General features: G+C 38.6%; 1 protein-coding gene across 2 annotated transcripts in view; it reads left to right on the top strand.

The window, feature by feature from the left end:
- Window positions 1-13,180, top strand: part of LOC108695825 (NXPE family member 2) — a 51,532-nt gene extending 38,352 nt beyond the window's left edge. For both annotated transcript variants that reach the window (XM_041569203.1, XM_041569204.1), the window contains 3 exons: window positions 2,419-2,480; window positions 10,262-10,477; window positions 12,325-13,180. In XM_041569203.1, coding sequence (XP_041425137.1) covers window positions 2,419-2,480; window positions 10,262-10,477; window positions 12,325-12,872 — 826 coding nt within the window. In that variant the 3' untranslated portion in view covers window positions 12,873-13,180. The remainder of the gene's footprint in view (window positions 1-2,418; window positions 2,481-10,261; window positions 10,478-12,324) is intronic.
- The last annotated feature ends 13,534 nt before the right edge of the window (window positions 13,181-26,714 follow it).

Here is a 26,714-nt window from a genome sequence, read left to right as displayed (position 1 = left end):
CAGGATACCTCAATAAGGTTGGAAGCTTGCAGTAAGATTGTTAATATCCATGGCTATGCCACTTAGTGCATCTGGGCCACATTTCCTAGGTTATTATTATTAACTGAAGAGCCTTTAACCTGAAGACCCACGTTTCCTTTTTTTAGGACACCTAATGGGATTCCTGAAAAGGAGTATATAATATATAAAGCTCCAATATATCACACAGTTCTATACAATAAATGGGTGTATATAATGAACCCATAGATAACATACACAAAACAACCAATCTCTATAGTTAGAGAGGATTCTGTACAAAAAAGCTTGCCTATCCTGCCTAGTTTGAAACATTTTTTTCTCTGAGTGATCCAAAACAATCACAAGTTTTTACAGTCCTGAACAATTCTGCATCCCTGAAGGGGGATTCTACCTAATGAACCCTGTTTTACATCTCATTAGTTAGTGTTGTCTTCCTACCTTAGTAGTTTATTTTAAGTACCTAATGACCAGATTAGATCCTCTACACTCCTGTACTCCTGTTTGTACTATACATCAATGCTCCCCACACACTGTCATTATATTGCCAACAGACTCCCTTTCTGTGGGAGATGACTGAAGCAGAATTTTCTGACCAAGTTCCTAAATGTCCTTGTGATCATTTTATATCTTGGTCAATCCCCATATTCCTCTTAACAATGCTCTTTGCATTTCCAGATTTTTAAACCTTTCTGTGGCAAAATTCTAAAATATCAATATATTCTCTTTTGCAGACCATCTCTTTGATTTTTAAATGAGTCCTAAGAGGACCCTCAAAGTAGACATATGTGCTACCCTTTGCGGGATCAGAGATTGGTAACATTTTTAAAAACCTTCTTCTTGCCCATTTCTTATTTACATTCACCATAATCTCTTGTTCCCTCACCTGGAGGAGACATACCACATTACTTTTCTGGTTGAAGGAGCTGTAGTTACTAAGTTTGCAATGCTAGGCCCATCTAGTGATGTAGACTGAAGTCTACTTACCATTTTGCCATCATATCCCTTAACCCTGCAATGAAATCCCTAAAACCGGCTTTTCAATTTTTTGAACTAGCCCCCTTCGTCATGGCCTGTTCAATGACAATACCACTGCCAGTCCTGTTGCAAAGGACCTGGATGTGTCCACTTCAGGTGTCCTTAGAACTCCCACAGGTTCTGGTAAGGTATGTCTAGATGCTCCTCCCAAGCACCTGCTACTGATTCAATTTACTTTTTTGTTGTTATAAGCCAAAGGTGTTTATGAGATTAAAAGAAGACAGGAAACCCCTCCAGCTCAGCCCCTCCATATGAAAGCACTGCCATACTCATACATGCCCCTTTTCTCCCAGTACAAGCACAGCCTGTGTATGAACTGGCTTCTAGCGATGGGCGTCGATGAATAAATTCGCGAAACGGCCTCGAAAGTACGGAAAAACGAGATGCAAATTTTTCGCTGTTTCGCAAATTTCGCGGTAAATTTTCGAATTTCTCGGCTAAGAGAAATGGTGCAAATTCACCCATCACTATTGGCTTCTCTTCCTGCTCTGATCTTGTTCAGCTTGTAGTAGGCCTCTTCTCTGCTCTGCTCCATTACTCCCTGTTGGGATCCCTCCCATTCTGCACTCCCTTAGGCTTCATCAATATTCTCCTGCCTGAGTGCCTGATGACACTCCATGATGCTTCAAGAGAAGATATATGAAGAGTTTAAAAATCATTTAAAGAAACAAAAGGAACTGTGACTGCTTTTCAAAAAAATCAACTCCAATCATGTAACTGTTAAGATTTCAATAATACTAGCTACTAAACAGCAACAGCAAGAAATTCACAATTGTGAGAACATTGCGCTAGGGAGAGTGGGCACCCTCCATGTCCGCATTTAGTAATGAAGGAAACTCAGTATAATAATATTCTGTCTGTGATGTATTTTATACTGTTCAAGCAGACCAGAATCAGAAAATATGTGGGTATATTTTAAATATGCAAAAGGATGCTGGCACTCACGATTATCAGAAGCAATGTGCCTGGTTGCAGTCCACATAACAACAGATGCCCATGTGTTGATGGAAAGCCATACTCCCAGGACTTATCTTGGTCAAAAATTTAATCTAATGCAAAGCCAATGTCCGAAATGTTACATTTGCTTTAAATTCATCTTTTTGACCAAGATAAGACTGGTGAGTGTGGATTTCTGTCATACATGTATTTTTGCCAATTATTTCCAAAGCAATGTAAGCTTAACACTTTTATTACACATTTATGTTAGTTAAATGCATGTACGGTATGGGAACTTCTTGACCAAGTACATCCTTTGTCTAAAAAGTATTGTTTATAGGCATTGATTATACTCTAATGTAATTTTATAATAATAATAATAATAAATAACTACATTTGTAACTAAAGTATGCTTGTTTGTTTTTTTAGGTCCAACATTGGAGTGGAAATACCCGCTAATTTTGAATTTGTAGATGTAGTGGATTGTAACAGTGAGTTCAAATAAATTATTTCTTATCTAAACACCAAAAACATACAGTATAGACATATAAACAGACATATAAACATATAGACACATATTGACACTATGTATGGCACTCCTAGGAGAGAAAGATGTAAAACACAACATTTCTTTATTTTAAAAACGTATTTTGATTAAATCAAAACTATACCTTCAGAGTGAATAATTAAACAAGAGATCATTTATATCACAATAAGTGACCTTTTAAGGAACCTTACCAAATTGACATATATATTGAGCTGCCATTTTCTGATGGTCTGTGTGCTCCCTCAGAGATCACCTGATAGGAAATAATGCAATTCTAAGTGTAACAGGAAGAAGTGTGGGAGTAAAAACAATTAATTAGTTGATAGAATGTAGAATGGGTGTACCCTAGGTTTGTGTGTGAGCACAGTGAATCATGAAGTCAGGAGGCGGCCCTTAGTTCTTAAAATAGCAATTTTCCTACTTACCACAATACAATGACACAAACCAGATGGAGCAGTGTTTTACCTATGGGCTGTTTTATGCAATATATATTTATAGAGGCATTCAAATGTTCAGGGTATAGCGTCCAATGTTATGTCACTTTCCTCGAGCAATGCTGTTTTTTGTGTATGTGATTCTACTGGCAGATCAGAATTCACATATCTTATATTAAAATTAATGGGGGCAACCACAGGTATATGTGTTCTGCAGAGACATGCAGCAGTTCTTTAAAGCAGCAAAGCAGTGTGCAAAGTGCAAAGTGCAAAAACATTTTTGCACTTTGCACACTGCCTTCCTGTTGTTAGATGACCCCCACAGAGTTGCATTCTGGTGATATTTCTGCAAACTGAAAAAGTATTTTTGGAGCTAAATTTCATCATGTAAACTGTATCTCATGGCAATACATGGGCAGTATATGTCCAACTTAATTTGCAATTACACTGCTGTGAGCTGATATTCCAGTAAGTCACAGCTTGGTGAATGCCTTTTTTTCAGCATTGTGTTTGCTTCAGGAACACTAGTTGCGTTGTAGGCATGGGGCCAGCCATTTAAGTTAAAAAAGGAGAAAAAGACCTAGGTTACATAGCAGATAACAGATATGCTCTGTAGAATGCAATGAGTTCATACACTGACAGGTACAACATTTAGGCCTGGAGATAAATTCTACAGAGCATATTTGTTATCTGCTATGTAACTTAGGCCCTTTTCTCCTTTTTTAACTTGAATGGCTGGCCCCATGGCTACACCGCAACTATTGTTCCTGAAGCAAACACAATTTTACCAGTGTTCACCAGTGTAGGGCAACAGTACAGTATACAACAAGGGTTCTGAGTAAGCGACTGGTTCCAATTACTGCCTTTTTGTGCCCCAAGCTCTGCCTTTCTCCATGAAAGTTGCCATTGTAGTAATATAAACGAAGATTGAGCCAGGCACTCGCAGGTTAACTGCAAAAAGTGTTTTATTCTCACGACATGTTTCGGGCAAAGCCCTTTATCAAGTGATACCCACAGCGCACCTAAACATACAATATAAGCCACACCCCTGTGTGTGATTAAGTGGGAAGAGCTACTGCTATAGGGAGTATTTAGCCTAGCCCACAATTTAATAGGGGTGTAGTTGTGGCTATTAATAAGTGACAATCAGGTACAGTAATCATACAACCGCATTTTGCCGTCTCAGCCTACCAAAAGGGTCAATTGCTGCAATAAATCCATCTTATAGCACAAGAAATGCATCAAATACTCAAACATTTGTTACATCAATTAGTATTGTGACCGAAAATTTATCAATACTACTATCTCTTACTGCAATGTCGGTTTTCATAAATCTTTATAAAGGGCAGCAGAATTTTCAATTTATTATCTGTGAAAAAGAGGAACAAGAGTAAAAAATAACAAAAATGGTGCAATGCTCCAGTATTCATTTAAACCGGTAAGTACCAGGCTGTTAAGCCTCTTAATCCACACTGCTTCCTGTTGGAGGTGTAGTTTTTTTATATCACCTACTCTCTGTGGTTTAGATACCACCTCCAGGACTAACCATTTGAGTTGTGATTGATTGTGATTATTAATAAAGAAGTGTCTGGAGACTGATGTGTCTGTTGGGGTATTTGATTTATAATTTCTAATGTCGGACTTGTGCTCCTTGATTTTTTCTTTTACCGCCCGTATTGTCTGTCCAACATAGACCTTACCACAAGGGCATTTTTAACAGGTATATTACACATACATACACACCCCAAACAAGGAAAAGTGCCTTTTTTTCTTAGACCCCTGAAATAACAAACTTTGTGAAAATCTTTTCACCACTTTTTCAGCCTGGTTGCTGTTATGGTGGTACTGACTTGCAACCTTTGAACCACTGAGTAAGGGATTTCTCAGAATCTCCCCAACCTCTATAGCTGTTTTATGGAGAGTATTCTTATAATAACCTTTCACACAGAACCTATCGATTAAGGATTCTGCTGCTTCCCAGTATCAGAAGCTATCCTACATGCCCGTAAGAATTGCCCTTTGGGGATGCCAGAAATGCATTTTCGATTATGGAAGCTTGAATGATTCAAGAGGTTATTTCTATCTGTGGCTTTTCTATACAGATTGGTGTCTATGGACCCATTTTCAATGGTTAGATTTACATCTAGAAAATGTAATGATTTTTTGGCCATTTCTGTGGTGAATTTGACCATGAGATGCCTTGCATTCACTTCATTCACCATCTCATTAAACAATGATACATCACCCTTCCAGATCACTAAGATATCATCTACAAAGCGGAGATAGAGTAAAATATGGTTATTGTACCAGTGTTTCAGGAAGAATTCCTGCTCCAACTTATGGACAAATAGATTTGCAAAGGATGGGGCTACCGCTGCCCCCATCCGCGTGCCTTGGCCAATAATATTCGTTCTCAAACCTAAAGTAGTTCCTTTTGAGTACTAGGGTTAGGCAATCTAACAGAGTGTTTGGAAGGTTTGTGTTCAAAAGAGCTTCTTCTACACATAAGATTGCCTCATCTTGAGGAATAGAAGTGTAGGGACTTACTATATCAATGCTACAGAGAGTGATGTCCTCCCCTAAGTTACCCAAACTGACTAATTTGTTTAACAAATTGTTAGTGTCCAGTAAACAACACTAGGGATGTGTCGGCTGAACCGAATCTGAATCGAATCATATGCATATGCAAATTAGGGTGGGGAAGGAAATCACGTGAGTTTTGTCACAAAACAAGGAAGTAAAAATGTTTTTCCCTTCCCACCCCTAATTTGCATATGCAAATTAGGATTCCGTTTGGTATTCGGCCGAATCTTTCACAAAGGATTCAGGGGTTCGGCCGAATCCAAAATAGTGGATTCGGTGCATCCCTAAAGAACACAGTATTTGTTTTACCAGTGGTTGTAAGCATTGATCAACATACTTTGCCAGAGGCTCTAAGATCGAGCCATTTCCCGACACAATGGGGCGCCCAGGCGGGTTCACTAACGATTTGTATATCTTAGGCAGGAGGTACAAAACAGGAGTGCGTGGGTGCTCAACACATAAAAATTCTTTAGTCTCAATAGGTATCACATTATTCATGTGTGCATCATTAATCAGACTACTTATTTCTTTTGAATATCAAAAACAGGTTCTTTACCATTCAATTTATAGTGACCAGGTACCTGTAGTTGTCTCCTGGCCTCTGTGATATACATATCTTTATTTATTACAACAAAGCCCCTCCCTTGTCTGCTTTTTTGATAATGATTGTATCATTATTTTGAAGGGATGCCAGAGTTTTTTGTTCACTCTTGGTAAGGTTATTATTATACTTTACGGGTTTCTCCCAGACCTCTCTAACAGCTATGGTCAGGACTTTCTCAAATGCTATTAAAGAGTCATTTTGTATAGTGGGAATAAAGGTACTCTTTTTCTTTAAACCCCTTTGAAACCCCGCATTCTGAACAGATTCCCCAAAACACATTTTTAATTTTAATGACTGTAAAAAATTCTGAAAATCAATCTCCCAATCAATAATATACAACAAGGGCCTAACAGAGCAGAGCAGTTATGCATTGGAGAGCTAATTTTAGCACAATTTGGGTCAAAACACCTATATAATTATACAAATGGTTCAAGCAGACATGTAGTAAACATATTCCGCTACAAATTTTATAAACAAGCCCCCATATTTTATCTATATTTTATTTGTACCAAAATCATTCTGCTGTTTTGCCCTTGGGGCCTTCATATCCTTAAGTCACCTATGCTATACAATTCCTGTTTGCTAGGATATCTTAAAGAGGATACTAAAGGGCAGATTTATCAAGGTTCGAATTCAAATTCAAATTAGAATTTTCGAATTTTGAATGGTCAAAACTGTCAAATTCAACTAGGGAGTTATTGAAATTTGATTTGAGCATTTTAAAAAAATTGAATTTGATTTTCAAGATTTATCATACTCTGACCCTTTAAGAACTCGATTTTGACTATACACCTGAAACCTGCCAAATTGCTGTTTAAGTCAATGGGAGTGGTCCAGGGATCAATTTGGAGTTTGTTTGCAGCCCTCCTGACATTCGAGTTTTTTCTGAGGTTTTGTGTCGATCTAATTTATCCGAGTAGTAAGAATTTGATTTTTTTTAATAAATAAACTATTTAAAAACTCACATGAATTAGAAATGCCGCCGTCACAAGTTGAGACAGTTCTCTTATTCACAGGAGATTTAAAGGAACAGTAACACCAAAAACATGAAAGCATTTTAAAGTAATTAACATATAATATACTGTTAGCATGCACTGGTAAAAGCTGTGTGTTTGCTTCAGAAACATTACTATAGTTCAGCTTGTTTATATAAACTATAGTAGTGTTTTTGAAGCAAACACACAAGTTTTATCAGTGCAGGACTACAGCACATTATATTGTCATTCCTTTATAATACTTTCATGGGTACATTTTGTACCTGATTGTCTGAGCTTGCAGGATTTGTTATCCCAAATCAGTCAAAAGAACAGCTGGGCTGGGAAATTAAATCCCATAGATGACAACTGACAAGTATATTGTCAATTATATTTTCAAGTAGATTCAATTAATATCAATATTGTTTGAATCCACTACACATGAAGCAAGAATATGTTTCGTAGGGAGATCTGTACCACTGAATTGGTCCATGACAAATTGATCCAATTCATTAACAATACATTTCTGCAGTAATGAAAAACAATTATCGTTATGGGTCCCAATCTATGACTATAGCATTTCCTGATAATATTAGGACAGTATATAATTTATGTGAAAGTAGGTAGGGGTGTGTGTATGGATGCTGGGTTTTCATTTGTAGGGGTTGAACTTGATGGACTTTGTCTTTTTTCAACCCGATTTAACTATGTAACTATATAACTATGTATAGAAATCTCATGATTCAGGCACACTTACTTAATGGCACCATCTTTTGCTCATGGTTAAAATGTAACTTTTATTTGGATTTAGTTAAAATGTTAGTACCAAATTCATATGAAAAACACAATGACTCATGACTAATTTAAAACAAATTTATCATTACAGGGTTATAGGTTTATCTGGTCCAGATTCCCTTCACCCTGTCCTGCATTACCATTTCCCACCGGACCATTCATATTGCCCTCTGTACCTGTGCCAGCACCTATCATATTGCCCCCATTTGTACCTATGCCAATGGCAGTCAATCCCACAGATTGTCCCCAATCTGTACCTGTGCCAGCATAGCCAAAACATCCATCACATTCTCACCCCCAATCTGTACCTATACCAGCGGTAGCCAAAAAAATCCATCATATTGCCCCTGATTTGTACCTGTGACAGCAGGAGCCAAATATCCATTACATTGTTCCAAACATCTGTATAAATGTGCCAGCAGCCACCATATTGCCCATGTAACTGAGCCAGCTGCAGCCAATTCCTCATATTGCCCCCAATCTGTTCCTGTGCCAGCATCAGCCAAAAGATTTATCAATATTGCCCCCAAATATGTACTTGTGCTAGCAGGAGCCAAAAATCCATCATATTGTCCCCAAATATGTACCTGTGCCAGCAGCAGCAAAAATCTATCATATTGCTCCCAAATATGTATCTGTGCCAGCAGCAGACAAAATCCATCATATTGCCCCTAATCATCTGATATTGCCCAGAAACATGTACCTGTACCAGCAGCTGCCAACAGGGAGGTGAGGAGTCTACTTCTGCCCACAGTATGAATAACAGACACGAGGGGGTTGGAACAGGTGGTTTATAAAATTGAAAAACTATTAAAAGCCATGCACAAAAGGTTTAAAAAAAATTCCCCCTCGTGCCCCCCCCCCTTTATTGCACCCTAGGAAGGTGCCTACTCTGCCTACCCCTAGTTCTGACCCTGAATTCAAGTGCAATTATTCAACAGAATTGCTGTTCTTAAATACTACCTACAGTATATATTGGTGCCCAGATCAGAGCATTCTCTGTCTGCTGAGGTTGTAAGTCACTAATAAATATTAATACATCTTGGCACATAATTATTAGCCCATCATTGGCATTCCTTTGATAATAGGGGGGTTATTTTTTACTAAAGAAAGCTTGACCAAACTCGCATCCATGATTTTGCATTATTTATCATTAAAATAACTTGAATAAATCGAATTGGGGAAAAACTCAATAAAATCAAGCAAAAGCCCGAATCATATGATTTTTTTTGGACTTTTCTCCTGAATTGCTAGATTTTTTGTGCTATTGTCTGAAAACCCAGAATTTTTCTGATTATCGGACTAAACCTGACACAAACAGCGATATCTTCAAATTGGGACAGGGACATCTCCCATTGACTTATACAAGACCTGGACAGGTTTGAGATGGCAGATTTTCAGATTCAGGCTTTTTGCTGCTTTCATTATGGACTTTTGCAGCAGTATAATAAATCACGAAAAATCTGATGTTTTTTTTCCACAAAAAATGCTCCAAAATACCAACCAGAGTTTTAGCAATCAACCCCCTAAGTGTCACCAAAACCAACTGACCATGCTGAGTTCACTAAGCACCATTGTAGTGTAATATTTGTTAAATTGTAATATGTTTTAGGTGAGGAGGTAGCCCGTGGTTCCAGCACATATGCTGCTGTGAAAAAGGAATGGTATGAATTATAAAATACAATTAAAGAACAATATTCAGATCTAGTTAATACTTTGCCTTGTTATTATGCCATTATGCCAGTGGTATATCTCTGTCCCCTAAAGTTTGGAGTATAAATACTGCCGAAATGGCCACAGAATAAACTTTATGAACGGTACATGAACAATTAAAAGAAGTCGTAATTCCTGGTAAATGTTTTTACATATACCAGACTGAGCTGTACCTTGTATTCTAATATTGTACCTTGTACACTAATATTCTAATCTTCTGCCACAGTGTCCGTTTGTATCAACAAATTATTTTCCATCTGTACTGTGAACCCATAAATACTCTAATAAAGCAGAAGCCTGTGAGTACCCTAAATAAGTCACATTTATAGAATACTCCTATGTCAAAGCTTTCAGCAAACCAGTTCAGCTATCTCAACTGGTTTGCTGAAAGTTATGACATAGGAGTATTCTATACATGTGACTTATTTAGGGTATTAACAGGCTTCTGCTTTATTAGAGTATTTAAGGATTCATAATGAATCTCAAACCTGTGGTATAGCCGTAAACTGGGTTCAGACTTTTTTGCTCATTCTGTTGTATCCATCCCTACTGTATTGCTTTATTTAATAAATGTGATCATAAAGTTAGTTTATGCAGCACAAAACTTTCTTGTATTTTCCAGAAGTGTCTTCAGCAAAACCAAATTGTCAGACGGGTATGAACTCTCCATTTCCAAGTGGCTACTTTTACAATGGTGTCTGGAACCCAGTTTATTGCAACATGTCTAACTACAATAATGCAGAAAGCTTAACCAAGTGTCTGCAGGGAAAGAAGCTTTTTCTCATTGGAGATTCAACACTGCGCCAGTTTATTATGCACTTTACAGAAGGCATTCAAAGTAAGTTTAAAGAGAAACTCTGGCTTCCAAACCAAAATTTTATAAAGAGGCCCACATAATACAGAAACCCCTAATAAAACCATCACAGTTACCTGTTTCTTCAAAAAGTATGAATACATGCCATTTTCTATTCTGAAATCCAGCTGCATCATTTGAAATCCTGGAATGGAAGGTGGGACTAAACACTGATGTCACAAATTGTAGCAACTTCACCACAGCTTACAGACAGCATGCAGGAACTACATAACCCACATTGCATTGCACTGAGATGATCTGTTCCTTATTGAAATCCTATGTGCAGGGAATTGTGGGGTTTGGAGGATGCAGTCTAAGGACAGCTGGCTGTTGATACAAAGTAACAGTGCTCAGTCAGCTCAGCAAAGTAGTCAGACAGATCATCAGGAGAGTAGGAGGCTAGGCTTAGGGAACTGTCAGAAACCATTAAAAATCATGAAAAGTCTGCATATTTTTTTAATTGATGTATAATGCAAAGTTGCTTGAAATTATGTTTACTTTTCAAAAAGCTTAAGTTATGTTTTTGTGGAGTTCCCCTTTAATATAGCAGGCCAGTAGATAGGATAAAACTAGACATTTCAGCTCTGTCAGAAGCAGACAGCTACAGGCTATTATTGTAGAGTACATATTATTAAATCTTCATATTCTTTACAGTGAGGACAGTGAGGTTGTGGAATGCACTGCCAGGTGTTGTTGTGATGGCAGTTTCTGTTCATGCTTTTAAGAGTGGCTTGGATGATTTGCTGGACAAGAATAATATCCAAGGCTATTGTGATACTAAAATCTATAGTTAGTATTGATATGGGTATATATAATTTATGTTAGAGCATGGAGGGTCATTGTCAGAGTGTGTATGTATGGATGGTGGGTTTCATTTGGAGGGCTTAAACTTGATGGACTTTGGTCTTTTGTCAACCCGCTTGTAACTATGTAACTATGTAACATGCTGGTCAAACTCCAAAAAGATTTAACAGTAAGCTGGTTATTATTAATGATAATAATGTTCTCTGTTATTTTCTATTTATGGTAAAGCTTTATATGGAAAATTCAGCATGTATGTTTTTATATTATGTTAGCCATGCATACTAGGGGGTGCACCAAAAACATAATTTTTAACATCAAACGAATGCCAAATCCTCCACAAAAGATTTGTCCATATTACTGAACTCATTCCAAACCCTAATAAGCATATTATAATCTGGGGAAAGAAGATATGCATCATCTTACACTTGGATATCAGGGTTTGGATTTGGTCAAGGAATCCTGTAGAAAGTGTTTAGTGCCTCCTGCATGAAAACTTTATGTAGCCCTTTTGAAACCACAGTTACCATTATCACTTACTGCTGATTAGCTACACTTGTGGGTCTCTGCAGACTCCATGGTATCTCTTTCTCTCAAGGCCTGGTTTCTGCATGTTACCATCCTCTTAACCACCCTACTTTATTTTCCAGTAACAGCTCAGCTGTCTTTTGCTTCTTTAAAAACTCATGGATGGGTGCTGTGAGCTATAGATATTTGATTACATTGCAGTACATCCTTGCTTCACTATATTGTTTATTATTGTATATTAACTTTATTGCCTTTGCAGCTATCTCCCTGTGATTTCTTGACTTTCTAGTACCTTTGCACCTATTCATGTACCTGCTGGTAGTTCATTTGCTAGGCAATCAGATGCCAGTGTGCTCCAAAATGGGGACGGTGACATTAGAGGCTGCAACCACGAGGAAAAACAGGCAGGGGGAAGATGGCAATTTTAGATATGAGTTGCAAGTAATATATTGTTGATCTATATGGTCTAAGTTATCTTAATGTTCTTATTTTTTATTTTTTAGTTGTTAAATACTTTGGATACCATGGAAGGCAATGGCAGTCTTGGGAGGAGACACTTCTGGCTATAAACATTGAGAAAGATATTTATGTCTCGTATAAAAGACATGGATTCCCTCTAGAGAGCTTTATGTTCTATTACTTTAAAGAGGACAAATACACAAGCCGTCAAATTGACCAACAAGGTGGAGGGAAAGACACCATATTTGTTATCACCATCGGACAGCACTTTAGGCAGTTTCCGCTTCAGCTTTACATCAGAAGAGCCATCAACATCCGAAAAGCCATAGAACGGTTGTTTATTAGGAGCCCTGAAACAAAAGTTATAATCAAAACTGAAAATACCAGAGAAATTAATGCTCCTGTTGAAAGAATTGGGGATTTCCATGGGTACACTCAGTACCTGGCACTGAGGGAAGTATTCCAAGGAATAAATGTAGGCTTTGTGGATGCTTGGGATATGACTGTCTCATCAGCTATAGCAACAGTTCATCCTCCAGGGAACACATTTCAAGGAATAATGAGTTTGACGTTTACATTTGCTTGTTCATAAGCACAACAAGTCATTTTCACAACTAAATTTTTAACCTTTCAACACATTAATATATTGCTCATTATGCCACTTATTTAACATAATAATCACTAATATTAATAATCGAGTATGCTGAAGAAAGGAATTTGGCAGGAGAGTACACATCACATTCTTGTTTAAATGCAGTTTTACAGCTTATGAGTTTTAAATATACATATTTACAGGATATGTTTGTTTATGTGAAATTAAAGGGGTTTTTCACCTTCCAAACACTTTTTTCAATTCAGTTGTTTTTTTAGATTGTTCTCCAGAAATAAAGACTTTTTTCAATTACTTTCCATTATTTATTTTTTAAGTTTTTTCCAAAATCCAAGTGTTAAGGTGAATGTTCGTGTCTCTGGTGTTTCAGTCTGGCAGCTCAGTAATTTAGGTGCAGACTCTAAACTGTTACAATTTTGCAACATTTAGTTGATACATTTCTCAGCAGCATCTCTGGAGTATTCGCAACTAGTGTATCAATTCTAACAGCTGCCTGTAATGAAACCCAGAGATTCTTCTCAGCAGGGACAAAGATAAGAAATGCATCAACTAAATGTATCCATTTAGAACAGTTTACAGGATCGGCGACCCCCCCTCTCAGAGCTGGTTCAGAAGGTGAAAAATTACACTTTACACTTCAATATTAGAAAAATAGAAAGTCATTGGAAAAAGTCGTTATTTCTGGTGATCTATCTGAACCAACTAGTTGTTTGAAGGTGAACAACCCCTTTAAGGAAAAACTTACAGCAGTTGTCAGTGTACTTTCAAATAGAAAATGTATATTCCCTTTCTTATAAACTTTGGTGCTATGGAGAAACAGTTGATTTATTATTAATTTTTATCTTAAATGTATTAATAAATATTTCTGTTGATTTTGTTGTTAGGTGCCATGTAATTTAGTTTTTTGTTCATTTAATGTTATTCTTAATTAAAGGGTGCTACATCACAATTCAATTAAAGGGTGCTACATCACAAGTTCTAGTGCTACATCACAATTATTTAATTTAGGCTTGTGACTTAAATGGATGCTTCCACATTACCCTCTGCACAGGACTCCAGGGGTGGGTCATGGACGACAGGTATATTTCCCCTTTATTCAGGTACCTGGAAGGTGCACAGCAGGGCTAATTACTGCAGCAGTGCAGGAGTTAAGAGAGCCCTGAGAGTTCAGGAAGGGGGTTGGTAGACACACGTGAGGTCTGCAAGAGAGAAGTGTGTTTGGAAACTGCTCTCCTGACTGGGAATAAAAAGCTTTGTAAGGCTAGGTGAGCCTAGGTGAGCCTGATCCCTGAATGGGAATATGAACTGTTTTCTTTCAATTCTGCTGTGCATGAAAGTGAATGTTACTTTATGCTGAAGACTATGTTTAAGTTGACTTATTTTACCTGCTGAGGATACAGCTTGTTTAAGTTGTTATTGTTACCTGCTGAAGATACAGCTTGTTAGTTTGAATAAGGAATAAAAAGACATTTATTCTACTACTGTGTTGTGGCCGTAGAGCATGGGCGATCCGACTCCCCCTGAACTTTACACCTCATTATAGTTTATTTATTACAGTAATAAATCTGATATACTTCACAATAACCTGAAAGCACTAGTTTGCCATCAGGTAAGAATCCATTGACAAGCTCTTTAAAACTATCATCATAATGGGCAATAGAGGCCAATACAGTGGACAATGGAGACCGTAGGCATTTAGGTTAAGCATTAACTGACAACTCAAATGGAAAAAACTTGAATCTGCGAGTTCAGGGTTAACAACCTGAAAATTCAAAATTGATCGGGTTTTCAATCAAAACCCTGCAATGAAAACTCAAACATCATGCAGGCTATTAACATCTTCAAATGGTTCAAGGGACCTCTGGCATTGACTTCTACATGACCGTGACAGGTTTTTGATGGTGTATTTTCGAATTCAAGCTATTTCCAGGGTCAAGGTATAATACATCTTGAAAATTCTAGTTTTTTTTAACCCAAAAATTCTAATTGTGACTACATAATAACCTTGAAAACTTGAATTTTTTGTGGAAAACACAGCTAGAATAGTTAGAAAGCTAATAAATTGCCCCTAAATGTTCATGCAACTACTGTCTTGCAGGTCGTAAATGACTCCTAGGTGGTTTAGAGGGCTTAGAAATGTCAAGTCCTTTTTCTAAAATAAACTTGCTATACTTATGTTTCTGTAACAGTATACATATTTCTAATAGGCATTGCAGTTCTCAATAAAATCTTTTTTTTAACTAAATTTTTATATGCCATTATGAGTTTTACAAACACATTTTGATTTATTTTATGTTTATTCTTATGTATCAGCCAAGGTTCCCACAATATTAGTGGAAGGTGAAAAAAATGCATCACCCCAAATTTCACTTCAATGTACATTTATGTTGACTTCCAAGTGAATCTAAATAGGCATTCTTCTAAAATCTCACCTTAACTGGCCTTGATGGAGAATGAAACCCCTACATTAACAACAGGGACCTTCACAGGCTTCCTTCCCCTTTCCCCAAGCTCATCAAGGAGACCACCACATAATGTCCCTTCTCCTCATACCTGTACTGAAAATGCAGAGGAGAGCAGTAGGGTTGGCACCAGCTCTAGCCCCTTGACTTCCTGTCATCAGCTCTCTAACAATAATTACCAACTATGAGCATGCACAATTGAAGCCAATTCCTTGCTCCAGCAGTACATGTTGGTTGATGATAATTGCCAGAGACAGGGAGGGTGACTGCTATCAGAATGAAGGGTACCAGTCTAGTATTTTAGATACCTGCCTATTCTGGCTACTTTTTGCCATAGCCCTGAAAAATGACCAGTAACAAGGAATATTCAGAAAAATAGTAAATCTGAGTTCTAAACATAATCATAGTATCATAGTCAGAACTTCATAGGCCTAAATTAGCTGAAATTGACAAAAAGAAAAATCCCCTTCAGTAACTATACACGACCAAGATGACATTACCACCAAGGCCCCTAGAAAGAAAAAAGGGCTATACCTGACAGTTGGCATATAACTGAAACTGAACATTTATTTTCTATTCTTTTTCCCAATTATGTAGTTGCAAGAGTTGTTAAGTCTATGAGAGCCTATATTTGACGCTATTGTTAATGAAACCAAAGACGCAATGCAAGAGTTAAACGAGGAGTAAACCCAAATACGAAAGGTCGTTTTGCAAAACAGAACTAATTGGCCAGGAATGTTGCACCTATATCACTGAAGTAGAAGAAGGTCATATACAACACATCCAGTCACTAAACTGCAAAATCTTTTGGCTGAATGGTCTCTTAATGCCTGGTTTGGTGCATTTTGGGGTAGTATTATACAACTCGCCATACAGGTGTTAGCTATGGTAATATAAATTGGCTTAATTATTTGGTTGTTGTTCAACTCCTGCAAATTATTTGGTTGTTGTTCAACTCCTGCAAAACCAGTCCCATTGCTGCAGCCCAATATGTGACTATAACTCCAGCAAAGAGGAATTCTATCGAGATGGCTAAATTTACTGAGCAAACCAGTTCTGTATGTGTTCCCGTGCAAAGCAAACTTGAATACATTTCTCCAGAACAACTCATTAATCAGTTGTGTGGTATCTTCACTGCCCAAAATCCCCACTGGTAAATAAAAAGTAGATTGGAAAATTGGAATGGAAACTGTTCGCAAAGGCATTTGGAAATCACCTAGGGAGATTTTAATAGATTAGACATTTAAGCATATATTAGAAAAGAGAAGTTGCTTAACTGGACAAGTGTCTGGACATCTGCTCCTGAACAGATGACATTGTGTATCAAAAAACAATAAAGGATAACCATCAAATACATATGTGATTAACTAGTCTATGAAAATGATTTTGAGTGTGATACAAAATCAACAATTGCTAATTATGTTTTGATTAAGGTATAAAAAATATATGTCATGAGGAGAAGGGCAATCTGTTTGATTGCTGCATTGCTAATCTGCAGTTTGGTGTTTGAGTATGAGGATTATCCGTGTGTCCGAATGTGGTGATTACCCTGGTCCTTACTTAATCTAACCTCACTACATCTAAATTACCTTATTTACATAGCTTTCTCATTTGCTCTTAGAGATAGTGACCATTTTCCCTCTTACTTTAATACAGTGCCTGTACAGAACTTTGTGAAGTTCAGTGTTGAAACAGTATATACATATAAGTTTATGCACTTGGGTAAAAATTACATAAATGCTATTTATAAACTAGACTGTTTTGGTGGTATTCTTAATTGAGAATGATTTGGGAGGTTTTAAGAATAACAGACTTTTTATCTCAGTATAACTTAGTGGCTATTTAAGATAATAACATAGTGTCTTGCTCCTCTGCTCCCTTGCGTACACACTGTGTGTTGCAACACAGCAATGAGCATGTCATGATGTGCATGTGTTGTGATGTTGTGCATTAGGCTAGACAGTGATTTTGTACCAGGTTATCAAGTGGTGTTCCAGCTGAATTCCTGGATACTTCCCACTATGTATTAATAGCCTTGTTCCTGATAAATGACTCCGATCAGCTGCTCTGATGTCTGGCCTGTCTGACCTCTGCTTGTCTAATTCCTGATACTTTGCTTCAGACCTCACTAGCCTCTCTCCACTCTGCTGGTTACCTGTTCTCATTCTGGGTTAACTTGGTGTCAGCGTGGGCTGCTTGTGGGCCTCTGATTATACTGTTTTTTATTTGACACTTCATCAAGTATGCTAGTATAACCAAGCCAAAACATGGATCAGTCTCTAGGAATGCAATGACCAACTCAGGTAGTATGCTTCCTTGGCTCACAATCTTCCTGACCACACTTGCAAAGATCATCTCTGTTGGTGGCAAAAATACAAAGGGAGGTGAAGTAAAGGTAAGAGATGATGTTTGGGAGTGTCATGTAACCCGTCATTGCTGAACACAGAAGAACAGGAGCTTCATTGTACATGCACAATACTTCAAGACTCACATGTGCTAAGATAAGAAAGTGAAACATTGTCATGTATATTGCCAATAATTTTTATTTGCAGTGTGGATTAAGGACAAAGGATAAATGAATGATAGGCAGCCTGATGGTTACTACATGTTCACATACTGGTACTCTAAATTTACAGTTTTTAAACCGGAAATTTGGCTTTTCTAATGCAAGAGAGCACGACTGGGCTCTCTGAATTAGCAATGCACCCCTCTCTGGTGCAGAAAAGATAATCGCTGGGGGTGGCATTCATAGGTGGACTTTCATTAAGGCTTGAAGAGGCTAAGCCTCCCATAACCTGTTTGCCTAAAATATTAAAAGGAAAATTAAAAGAAAAAGCATTAAAAATCCTCTGTCCTACCAATGTAACAATTTGAGCTTGTCTGGGGGAATGGGCAGAGGGATGCTGCTGACTAGTGTCTTTAGAAAGAAAAAAAACCTACCTGGTGACTCCAGTGATGTCATCAAAAAGATTTTGCATAGGAAAGTTTATGAACTTATTGGTGTGTCAAGCATAGTTACTAGGTGTGACTGATCTTTACCCGGAATGGTTGTTTGTTCTAGGGATCAGGTCTGTTAATCCTCCATCTGCTTGTCTGGTATGTGCAATTTACATAATGATCAATTGTAGTTTCATTGAACTATTCAGGTAGGTGTTGGCTGAAACTGTGAAGGTGTGATGCAGCCGTTATTTGGACCATTGTGACCAAATTACATTTTTACACATTTCAGCCAACACCTACCTGTATAGCTCAATGGAACCATTGTGATTGGATATTGGTGACAGTTTCCTTAAAGGGTTAAAGGCCTTGTAACCTTAGCTCCAAAGTAATTGAAAATAACTGCACACCCTAATTTCCCAGATCTCTCCTCTTGGTTTTGCTCAATAATAGGAGAATCGGAAACCTCCAGTCAAACATATAAAGAATATCTCTGGCACACAAGACATGCGTTCAGCATGAGAAGCCCTTGCAATTTTATTTAATGCATGGTGCAATGTTTTGTGACACTCCCCTTTTTTCAGCATGCTCGACAAAGGGGCATCATGCATTAAATAAAATTGTAAGGGCTTGCCCTGCTGAACGCATGTCTTGTGTGCCAGAGATATTCTTTATACTTGCAAAATTAGCTGCTTACCAAATAAATACGCCATTCCTTCTTACTGGATTGCTGCCTTAATTTGCCTTAATTTGTATCACAACTTAGACTGCAGCATACATGCCTTTAATGTATTTTCACCTTCCTCGGGATAAGATCAGTCAGGCAACTTTCACTTAGACACACATTTTGTATTGATGGTTGAATGCAATTTGTTTTTAATCTCATCTACTATCATATTATATTACAGGTATGGGACCTATTATCCACAATGCTCAGGACCCAGGGTTTTCTGGATAATAGATCTCTCTGTAATTTGGATTTTTATACCTTAAAGGGATTCTGTCATGATGTTTATGATCTAGTTTTTAATTCTAAATTCAACTTTTTACACTGCAAATAATTCACTCTAGCATATATAATTTAATTCCTGAACGACCAAGTGCATTTTTTGCTGTAATATTGGTGTGTAGGCAGCTATCTCAAGTTAATCTGCCTGGTCATGTGCTTTCAGAAAAGGGACAGCACTTTAGGGTGGAACTGCTTTCTGGCAGGCTGTTGGTTCTTCTACTCAATGTAACTGAATGTGTCACAGTGGAACCTGGATTTTTACTATTGAGTGCTGTTCTTACATCTACCAGGGAGCTATTATCTTGTGTTAGGGAATTTTATTTAAAATATTCAAAGAATACAATGATAAATCAAATCACAACACATGTAGTTGCAATTCAAATCAAATATCAAACATTGAATTTCAACTGAAAGAAAAATGAATACCATCCCATATTACTCAAGACTTTTTAACACAGTCAGATCCAAACACCTCGCCACACTTTCCCTTAAAGAGGATGATGTTGGGCATTCTATGAGAAAGTGCTGCTGTGTCTTCTCTACCTCACACCCCCATGGGCACTCTCTATCAACAATACTGAGATATCTGAGCAGGCCCGGACTGGGAATCTGTCAATACGGGCAATTGCCAGAAGGGCATTTACTGTTAAAATGGGCCTCTTCTGTTTTATGAAGTTAAACTGCAGTCTCGTCTGGGCCGTGATTATTGTTCTCGTGGGCTGCTGAGCAGGAGTAGAGAGTACACTGGGCTTCTCCCTTCACAAACATACCGAGCAGCCTTTACTCCTCCCTCCTCCTATGATTGGCCGTCAGGGAAATGGCAAACGAATGCACCACGCCCACATGGGTTGGGAAGCGTCAGCTAATGAGCTAAAGTTACATGCGAGAGCTCCCGTCCTCTTTCTGTGGAATAAGAAGCTCCAGTGAGAGAGGTAGAGAGGGGAGGGTGTGTGTGTGTGAGAGACGCAAACATGTGACAGCTCCTTCCTGTGATCGGTAGGGCACAAACACACGTCTGCACTAGTTAAAGATGGTTATTATCTATGCATGGGTTCACAATGCCCTCAAATTGCCTTCTGTAGGAGATTATCTGACCTGTCAGAGTATTTTTATTCTTTATAGCAGTAAATTATTTCCTAGCACAGTAAATTGCAATGTAGATTTAGTTGCAGCACACAGCTATTGAGGACAATGTAAGGAAGTTCAGCAAGGCAGAGAATGTAATAGTGTGTAATCTAATCTGATGTATATTCAAATAGTAATGTGTAAATCTTGGGGTGTCAGTATTCATTCAGCATGGGCACAGCTGAGGGTGGCACAGAGCTGTATGCACCTTCATAATCACTTTCATGCCCTTGCTGCTTTAATAACCATACGGCCCTTTAATAATGCACTGTAAGTGTAAAGATGCACTAATGCACTGTGTGTCTCGTGCTAAAATACCCACAATTCTCTCTCAGCTCCAGCAACTATAGGACACTCTTTGTCTTTTCTGGAAGGTAGTCTGTTCGCTCATAAGCACACACACATCCCTGCTGTCACTTTATTTGCCCTACAGGTTCTTTACATTTAACCCACATATCCTATCTACCTGTATGCTTATTGACATTAAAACAAACATTTGATCTTACTTTATTTACATTTTTACTATTGCACCTGCCACACCCAATACAGGTATTGGACCTGTTATCCACAATGCTCAGTACCTGGGGTTTTCCGGATAACAGATCTTTCTGTACTTTGGATCTTCATACCTTAAGTCCACTAGAAAATCATGTAAACATTATATAAACCCAATTGGCTGGTTTAGCTTCCAATAAGGATGAATTATATCTTCGTTGGGATCAAGTACAAGTTACTGTTTTATTATTAAAAATTTTGATTATTCGGATAAAATGGAGTCTATGGGAGAAAGTCATTCCATTTGCAATAGGTTTTATTTTTTGTTATTTGTGGTTTTTGAGTTATTTAGCTTTTTATTCAGCAGCTCTCCAGTTTTGCAATTTCAGCAATCTGGTTGATCCTGAAAACTTGTTGAGCTTTAAATTCAGTTCTGCCTATCCCCTCTCAGTGGAGTAATTACCAGGGGTATGGGGGTGATTGCGATTCATAGGGGAGAGGGCCCGACAGGGGGGCCCGGGTGCCCAGCCTGTACCAGGGCCCGTCAGCAAGTAGTTACGCCACTGTTCAGCTGAATATCTGCATGGCGGTAGGGACTGTGCATATGCCTTGGAATGGGAGAGGGAACCTTTCCACGTGGATTTTAATAGCTTGATTTTAATAGCATTCTCGCTAAAGCTAGCAATACATGGGCCGATAAAAGCTGCCGACCGAGTCGGCAGCTTATTGGCCCATGTGTGGGCCCTCCTACGGGCTTCCCTGAACAATATCTGGTGAAATTCGGCCAGATGTTGATCAGGCAGGCTTAAAAATCAAGTCAGATTGCAGACTGCATCTATTCGTTGATGCAGTTCCGCTATCCGACCGCCCCTTTTGCCTGCATTATGATCTGGTCGTTGGGCCCTAAGGTGCACGATTGGGTCAGCTTGATATTGCCCACCTCAAGCCAATTGATTTATATAGGCAACTGCGCTGATGAATTATAGCATCTATGGCAGTATATCACAGTTATTTGAGGATCATTTTTATCTGCAAACATGGAAGATGAGCAGACCGACGAGATGGGCACCAATATATACGTTTTAACCCAATATATATAAGTGTGGCTGAGCATTGTGTGTTTACATGTGGGCTGCTTTGATTTTTTTTGCCTGGGCTGCTTTTTACGCCCAGTCCGGCTCTGTATCTGAGATTACCTCTCACAAATAGTTTGCCTTGCAAGGACAGCTAAGAAATGTCCCAGAACTTTCTGGGTAATCTTTTACTTGTGAGGAAGCGAATACTTTCCTTTAGTATTTTCTCTGGGCAGTCTTTGACACAAATAGGTGAAATAAAATGTAGATCCAGCACCTTCCAATAAATGATTTTTCTGTGAAGGGACCATATGTCTCTTGCACAAATATTACATTTCTTAAAGATTTTAACTGATTGCCGCAGATAAGATGGGGTGCAGCCTCCTCTTATCCAGACCTCTTTCACCCTGCTGCTGAGTAGCCAATCTCTAATAAAAGGTGATGCCCAGTCTCTAAAGCTGATTTCCCACAGAGACTCTTTCCCCTGCACTAGCCCTCCAAAGTAAAACTTCAGAAAGATGGTGCAGAAGAAAACCACGGGACATGGCATGTCCAACCCTCCCCTTTTCTTCTGCAGGAAAGTAATCCCCCTTTTAACCGGGCTGAGCCCACTCCCCCAAAGCAAGAACAGGCTCTGGATCCGGGTATAGAGAGATTCTGGCAAAAAAGACATAAGAAACAAAGAGAAAAAGAGGAATCAGGAAAGTCCTAATAATGTCAATCCTTTCTCTATAGGTCAGCTTCCATGATTTCCACCGCTGAACATTTGCTAGACCAGCATTCAGTTTGTCTTCCCAATTTGCCTTATTAAGGTCTCCCTTACCAAATTTAATCCCCAGAATTCTAACTAAACCTGGGGCCATTGGGAATTTCTCAAGCTTAGTGCTTGGTTCGCCCTCTAGAGTCCAAAAAGCTTCCGACCCTGAGGCCTCAGAGTAACTTCCGATGCACTCCAAAACCTTTCCCTCCTCCTCAGGTTTTGATATTACCAGCATGACATTGTTTGCGTAGGCTATGGACTTAAAGGATTGACCCAATGGAAACAAAACACCCCCAAGCCCACAATCTGACAATCTTACAGTCTCCTCAAGAATGGATCTAATGAGAAAACATACAGAATTGGACTCAGAGGACATCCCTGCATCCCGCCAGCTCTCACCAAAAAGTCCTCACCTTTCCAAACCCTTAATCAATGGGAAGCTCTTTGTCCTGCTGTACAAAATTCTAAGCCATATAATGAATTCATCCGGAATGCAGTATCTTTGCAAAGCAGCCCATAGATACTCGTGAATGACTTTATCAATATTCACTTGGTCTAAATAGAGAAAGTATTTGCCACTGCCAAGCCTTGCACCTCTCCAGTGCTTCCCTGAGAGAAAGAACAGCACCAAAACTGTCCCTTCCCTCCAGTGACCAAAACTGAGAATTAGAAAGAAGAGACCCAGTCACCTCACCCAACTTTTGTGAGAGAATCCTAGCCAGAATCTTCCTATCACAATTGAGAAGGGAAATCTGCCACCAATTCTCAATTTGCCTCGAATCCTTCCCCTTTGAAATCAGAACCAGAGAGGAGGACTGCATAGCTGTAGGAAGGCACCACTTTGCCAGACAGTCATTAAAGACTTTAGTAAGAACTGGAACCAACTCCTCCTTAAAGGGATACTGTCATGGGAAAAAAAAAAAATTTCAAAACGAATCAGTTTATAGTGCTGCTTCAGCAGAATTCTGCACTGATTTCTCAAAAGAGCAAACAGGTTTTTTTATATTCAATTTTGAAATCTGACATGGGGCTAGACATATTGTCAATTTCCCAGATGCCCCAAGTCATGTGACTTGTTCTCTGATAAACTTCAATCACTCTTTACTGCTGTACTGCAAGTAGGAGTGATATCACCCCCCTTCCTCCCCCCCCCCCACAGCCAAACAAATGAACAATGGGAAGGTAACCAGATAACAGCTCCCTAAGACAAGATAACAGCTGCCTGGTAGATCTAAGAACAACACTCAATAGTAAAAACCTATGTCTCACTGAGACACATTCAGTTACATTGAGAAGGAAAAACAGCAGCCTGCCAGAAAGCATTTCTCTCCTAAAGTGCAGGCACAAGTCACATGACCAGGGGCAGCTGGGAAATTGACAAAATATCTAGCCCCATGTCAGATTTCAAAATTGAATATAAAAAAAATCTGTTTGCTCTTTTGAGAAATGGATTTCAGTGCAGAATTCTGCTCGAGTAGCACTATTAACTGATTCATTCTGAAAAAAACATGTTTTCCGATTACAGGATACCTTTAAATGTGCTGTAAAACTCTGCAGTGAAACCATCTGGACCAGGGGCCCTCCTTTTCTGCTGTTTTTCAATTGCTTGCAGTACTTGCTCCTCTGTTATCTCGGACACCAAAGGGGAAAAGTCCAAATTGTCAGTGTTTGAAACTGGGGTTGCCTCCAGGAAAGCTTGAATCTTACCCTTATCCAAAGCCCCTTTCTTTTTGTAAAGGTCATTGTAGTAGGACCCCACAACCTCCAGGATACCCTCCCTAGAAACTTCCAATTCACCCTAAAGGTTGTAAAGGCCCCCAACCCGCTTCCTCTTAACTGTCTTCTTACAGTTCTGGTAAGGGTCCGGGGAACATGAAGTTCCATAGTCCCTCTCCAGAACCAGGGACTTAAAGGAGAAGGAAAGCTACCGAAGCAGTTTATTGCCAATAGATTAGCCACAATAGTGCAAGCTATAAGACTATATTTATTCTGCAGAATGATTTAACATACCTGAGTAAACAGCTCTAGAAGCTCTCTCGGTTTGTTTAGGATAGCAGCTGCCATATTACCTTGGTGTGACATCACTTCCTGCCTGACCTCAGATTACAGCAGGGAGGAGAGGAGGGAGGGGGAGAGGAGCAAATTTATTCCTGTGTACTGGCAGACCATCTGATATCGTTCCTTCCAGGCGCACTGATCAGGGAACTTGCAAGAACGACACAATACGTTTGTGTGTTGCAAACAAGTTCAGTTTATTGAAGGTCAAACAGAGGCTTATATAGGTTATAAGTAAAGACGTCCCAATATAGTGAGGTATCAGCATAGTTATTAGCATAGTATATGTCTGTAATAGGTTCAGCATTCAGGATGGGAAAGAGAGAAATAACAGACAAATGTGTGCATGCATATTAGCTAAGATATTTTGGCTGAGTCGAGCTGATAATATTGTTTATAGTACATGATGATACTTATCCAAGGTTGTCTAAGAAGAGACAGTACAGGGTCGTACAGAAAAACAAGTACAGAGGCCTACAAGGGTTGGCACGTTGGCATGTTAACCCTTCACTGAGCATGCTCAAGCCTTGCTTTGGAGGTTTAAACTGAAAACAGGAAGCCTGATACAGAAGCCCATGCGTACACAAAAGAAGGAAAGAAATACTGTGTTTTTTTTGACAGAGGATTTAGAGCAGCATTACTTTGAGGGTTTACTGGTGTATTTATATATGCCTCTCTGATAAAGCTTACTTAATTTTAGCCTTTCCTTCTCCTTTAAGCCGGTTGTACTGACACTGCCTCAACAAGTACTTAAGCCGGTTAACTTTTTCTCCCGCCTCCCAATCCGAAATACAGATTTCAAGTTTCATTCTTAGAGACCAGCTCTATTTCTCTTTAGCCCTCCCTTTCTTAAAAGAGGCAATTCTGAAAAAGGTCCATAACGTATCCTTAGCTGCATCCCACCAATCTGCAACAGAAAGTCCCTAAAACCTGTCTTCTAATCATCCTATCCCAGCAACTCTTTTACTAGTCTCGAAAGCCCCTTACTAGAGCCTTAGCTTCCCACTGCACCATAGTGAAAGGATAAACCCAAATAGACTGAAAATTCGACCACCACCTCGTTAAAATTGGAAAAAGTCTGATTTTTTTTAACAAGAATTAAGTCAATCCTACTACCTCTGGGACTGCATCTATAGGTGTACTGACTTCCTCCCACCAAATGTGGCCAAATCCACCAACCCCACCTCTTCTATGAAGTTCTTAAAAACCAGGCACTCATTTATTGATTGTCCCTGTTTTGTCCTTATCACATAACATCTGGTTGAAAAAAAATGACTGGCATTTACGTGAATAGGAACTGAGTGACATAAAAATATTTTTTACCCAGATAGTGTTACCATCATGAACACTCATCACATATACATCATAAATATCATAAGTTAGTGCGTAAAAACATGTGTAAAAAAACAATTCCAAAACATTTAGTGATATAAAAGTGTATAAATTATGTGTACATGTATAATTCATTTTTTCCACAAGATGTCACCGGTGTGTTTCATAAGCTAACTAATTTGTATCAATAATTCATAAAACATTTCCTTTCACTGTTAAAACCACAGAAAACTAGAAAAACTGTAAAAGAACTATCAAAGCTCTATTTATCCATTCTGATCAATTCTACGAAAACGACTTGCAGATTTTTAATTAAAAAAACAACCCATATTGATCTGTCCATTCATGCCTTTTGTTGAGACGCAATTAAGTTCATAAATCCAAAAGGCTTCCCTTTTCAGGAGCATTTTTCCTACATCACCACCTTTTGGATGTATTTGTATCTGTTCTATAGGCATGCATCTAAAGGACAAGGACATAATAATACGAAATGTGGACAAAGGGGGAGGGGTAGTTGTGATGGACTATACATACTACTGTAATGAATTAATGTCGCAACCAACTATCGGAGTTGTG

Source organism: Xenopus laevis, chromosome 7L (assembly GCF_017654675.1).
Source record: "Xenopus laevis strain J_2021 chromosome 7L, Xenopus_laevis_v10.1, whole genome shotgun sequence".
Classification (NCBI taxonomy): Eukaryota; Metazoa; Chordata; class Amphibia; order Anura; family Pipidae; genus Xenopus; species Xenopus laevis.
Note: the sequence above shows the minus strand (reverse complement) of the source record. Positions and strands in the feature narration are given on the sequence as shown.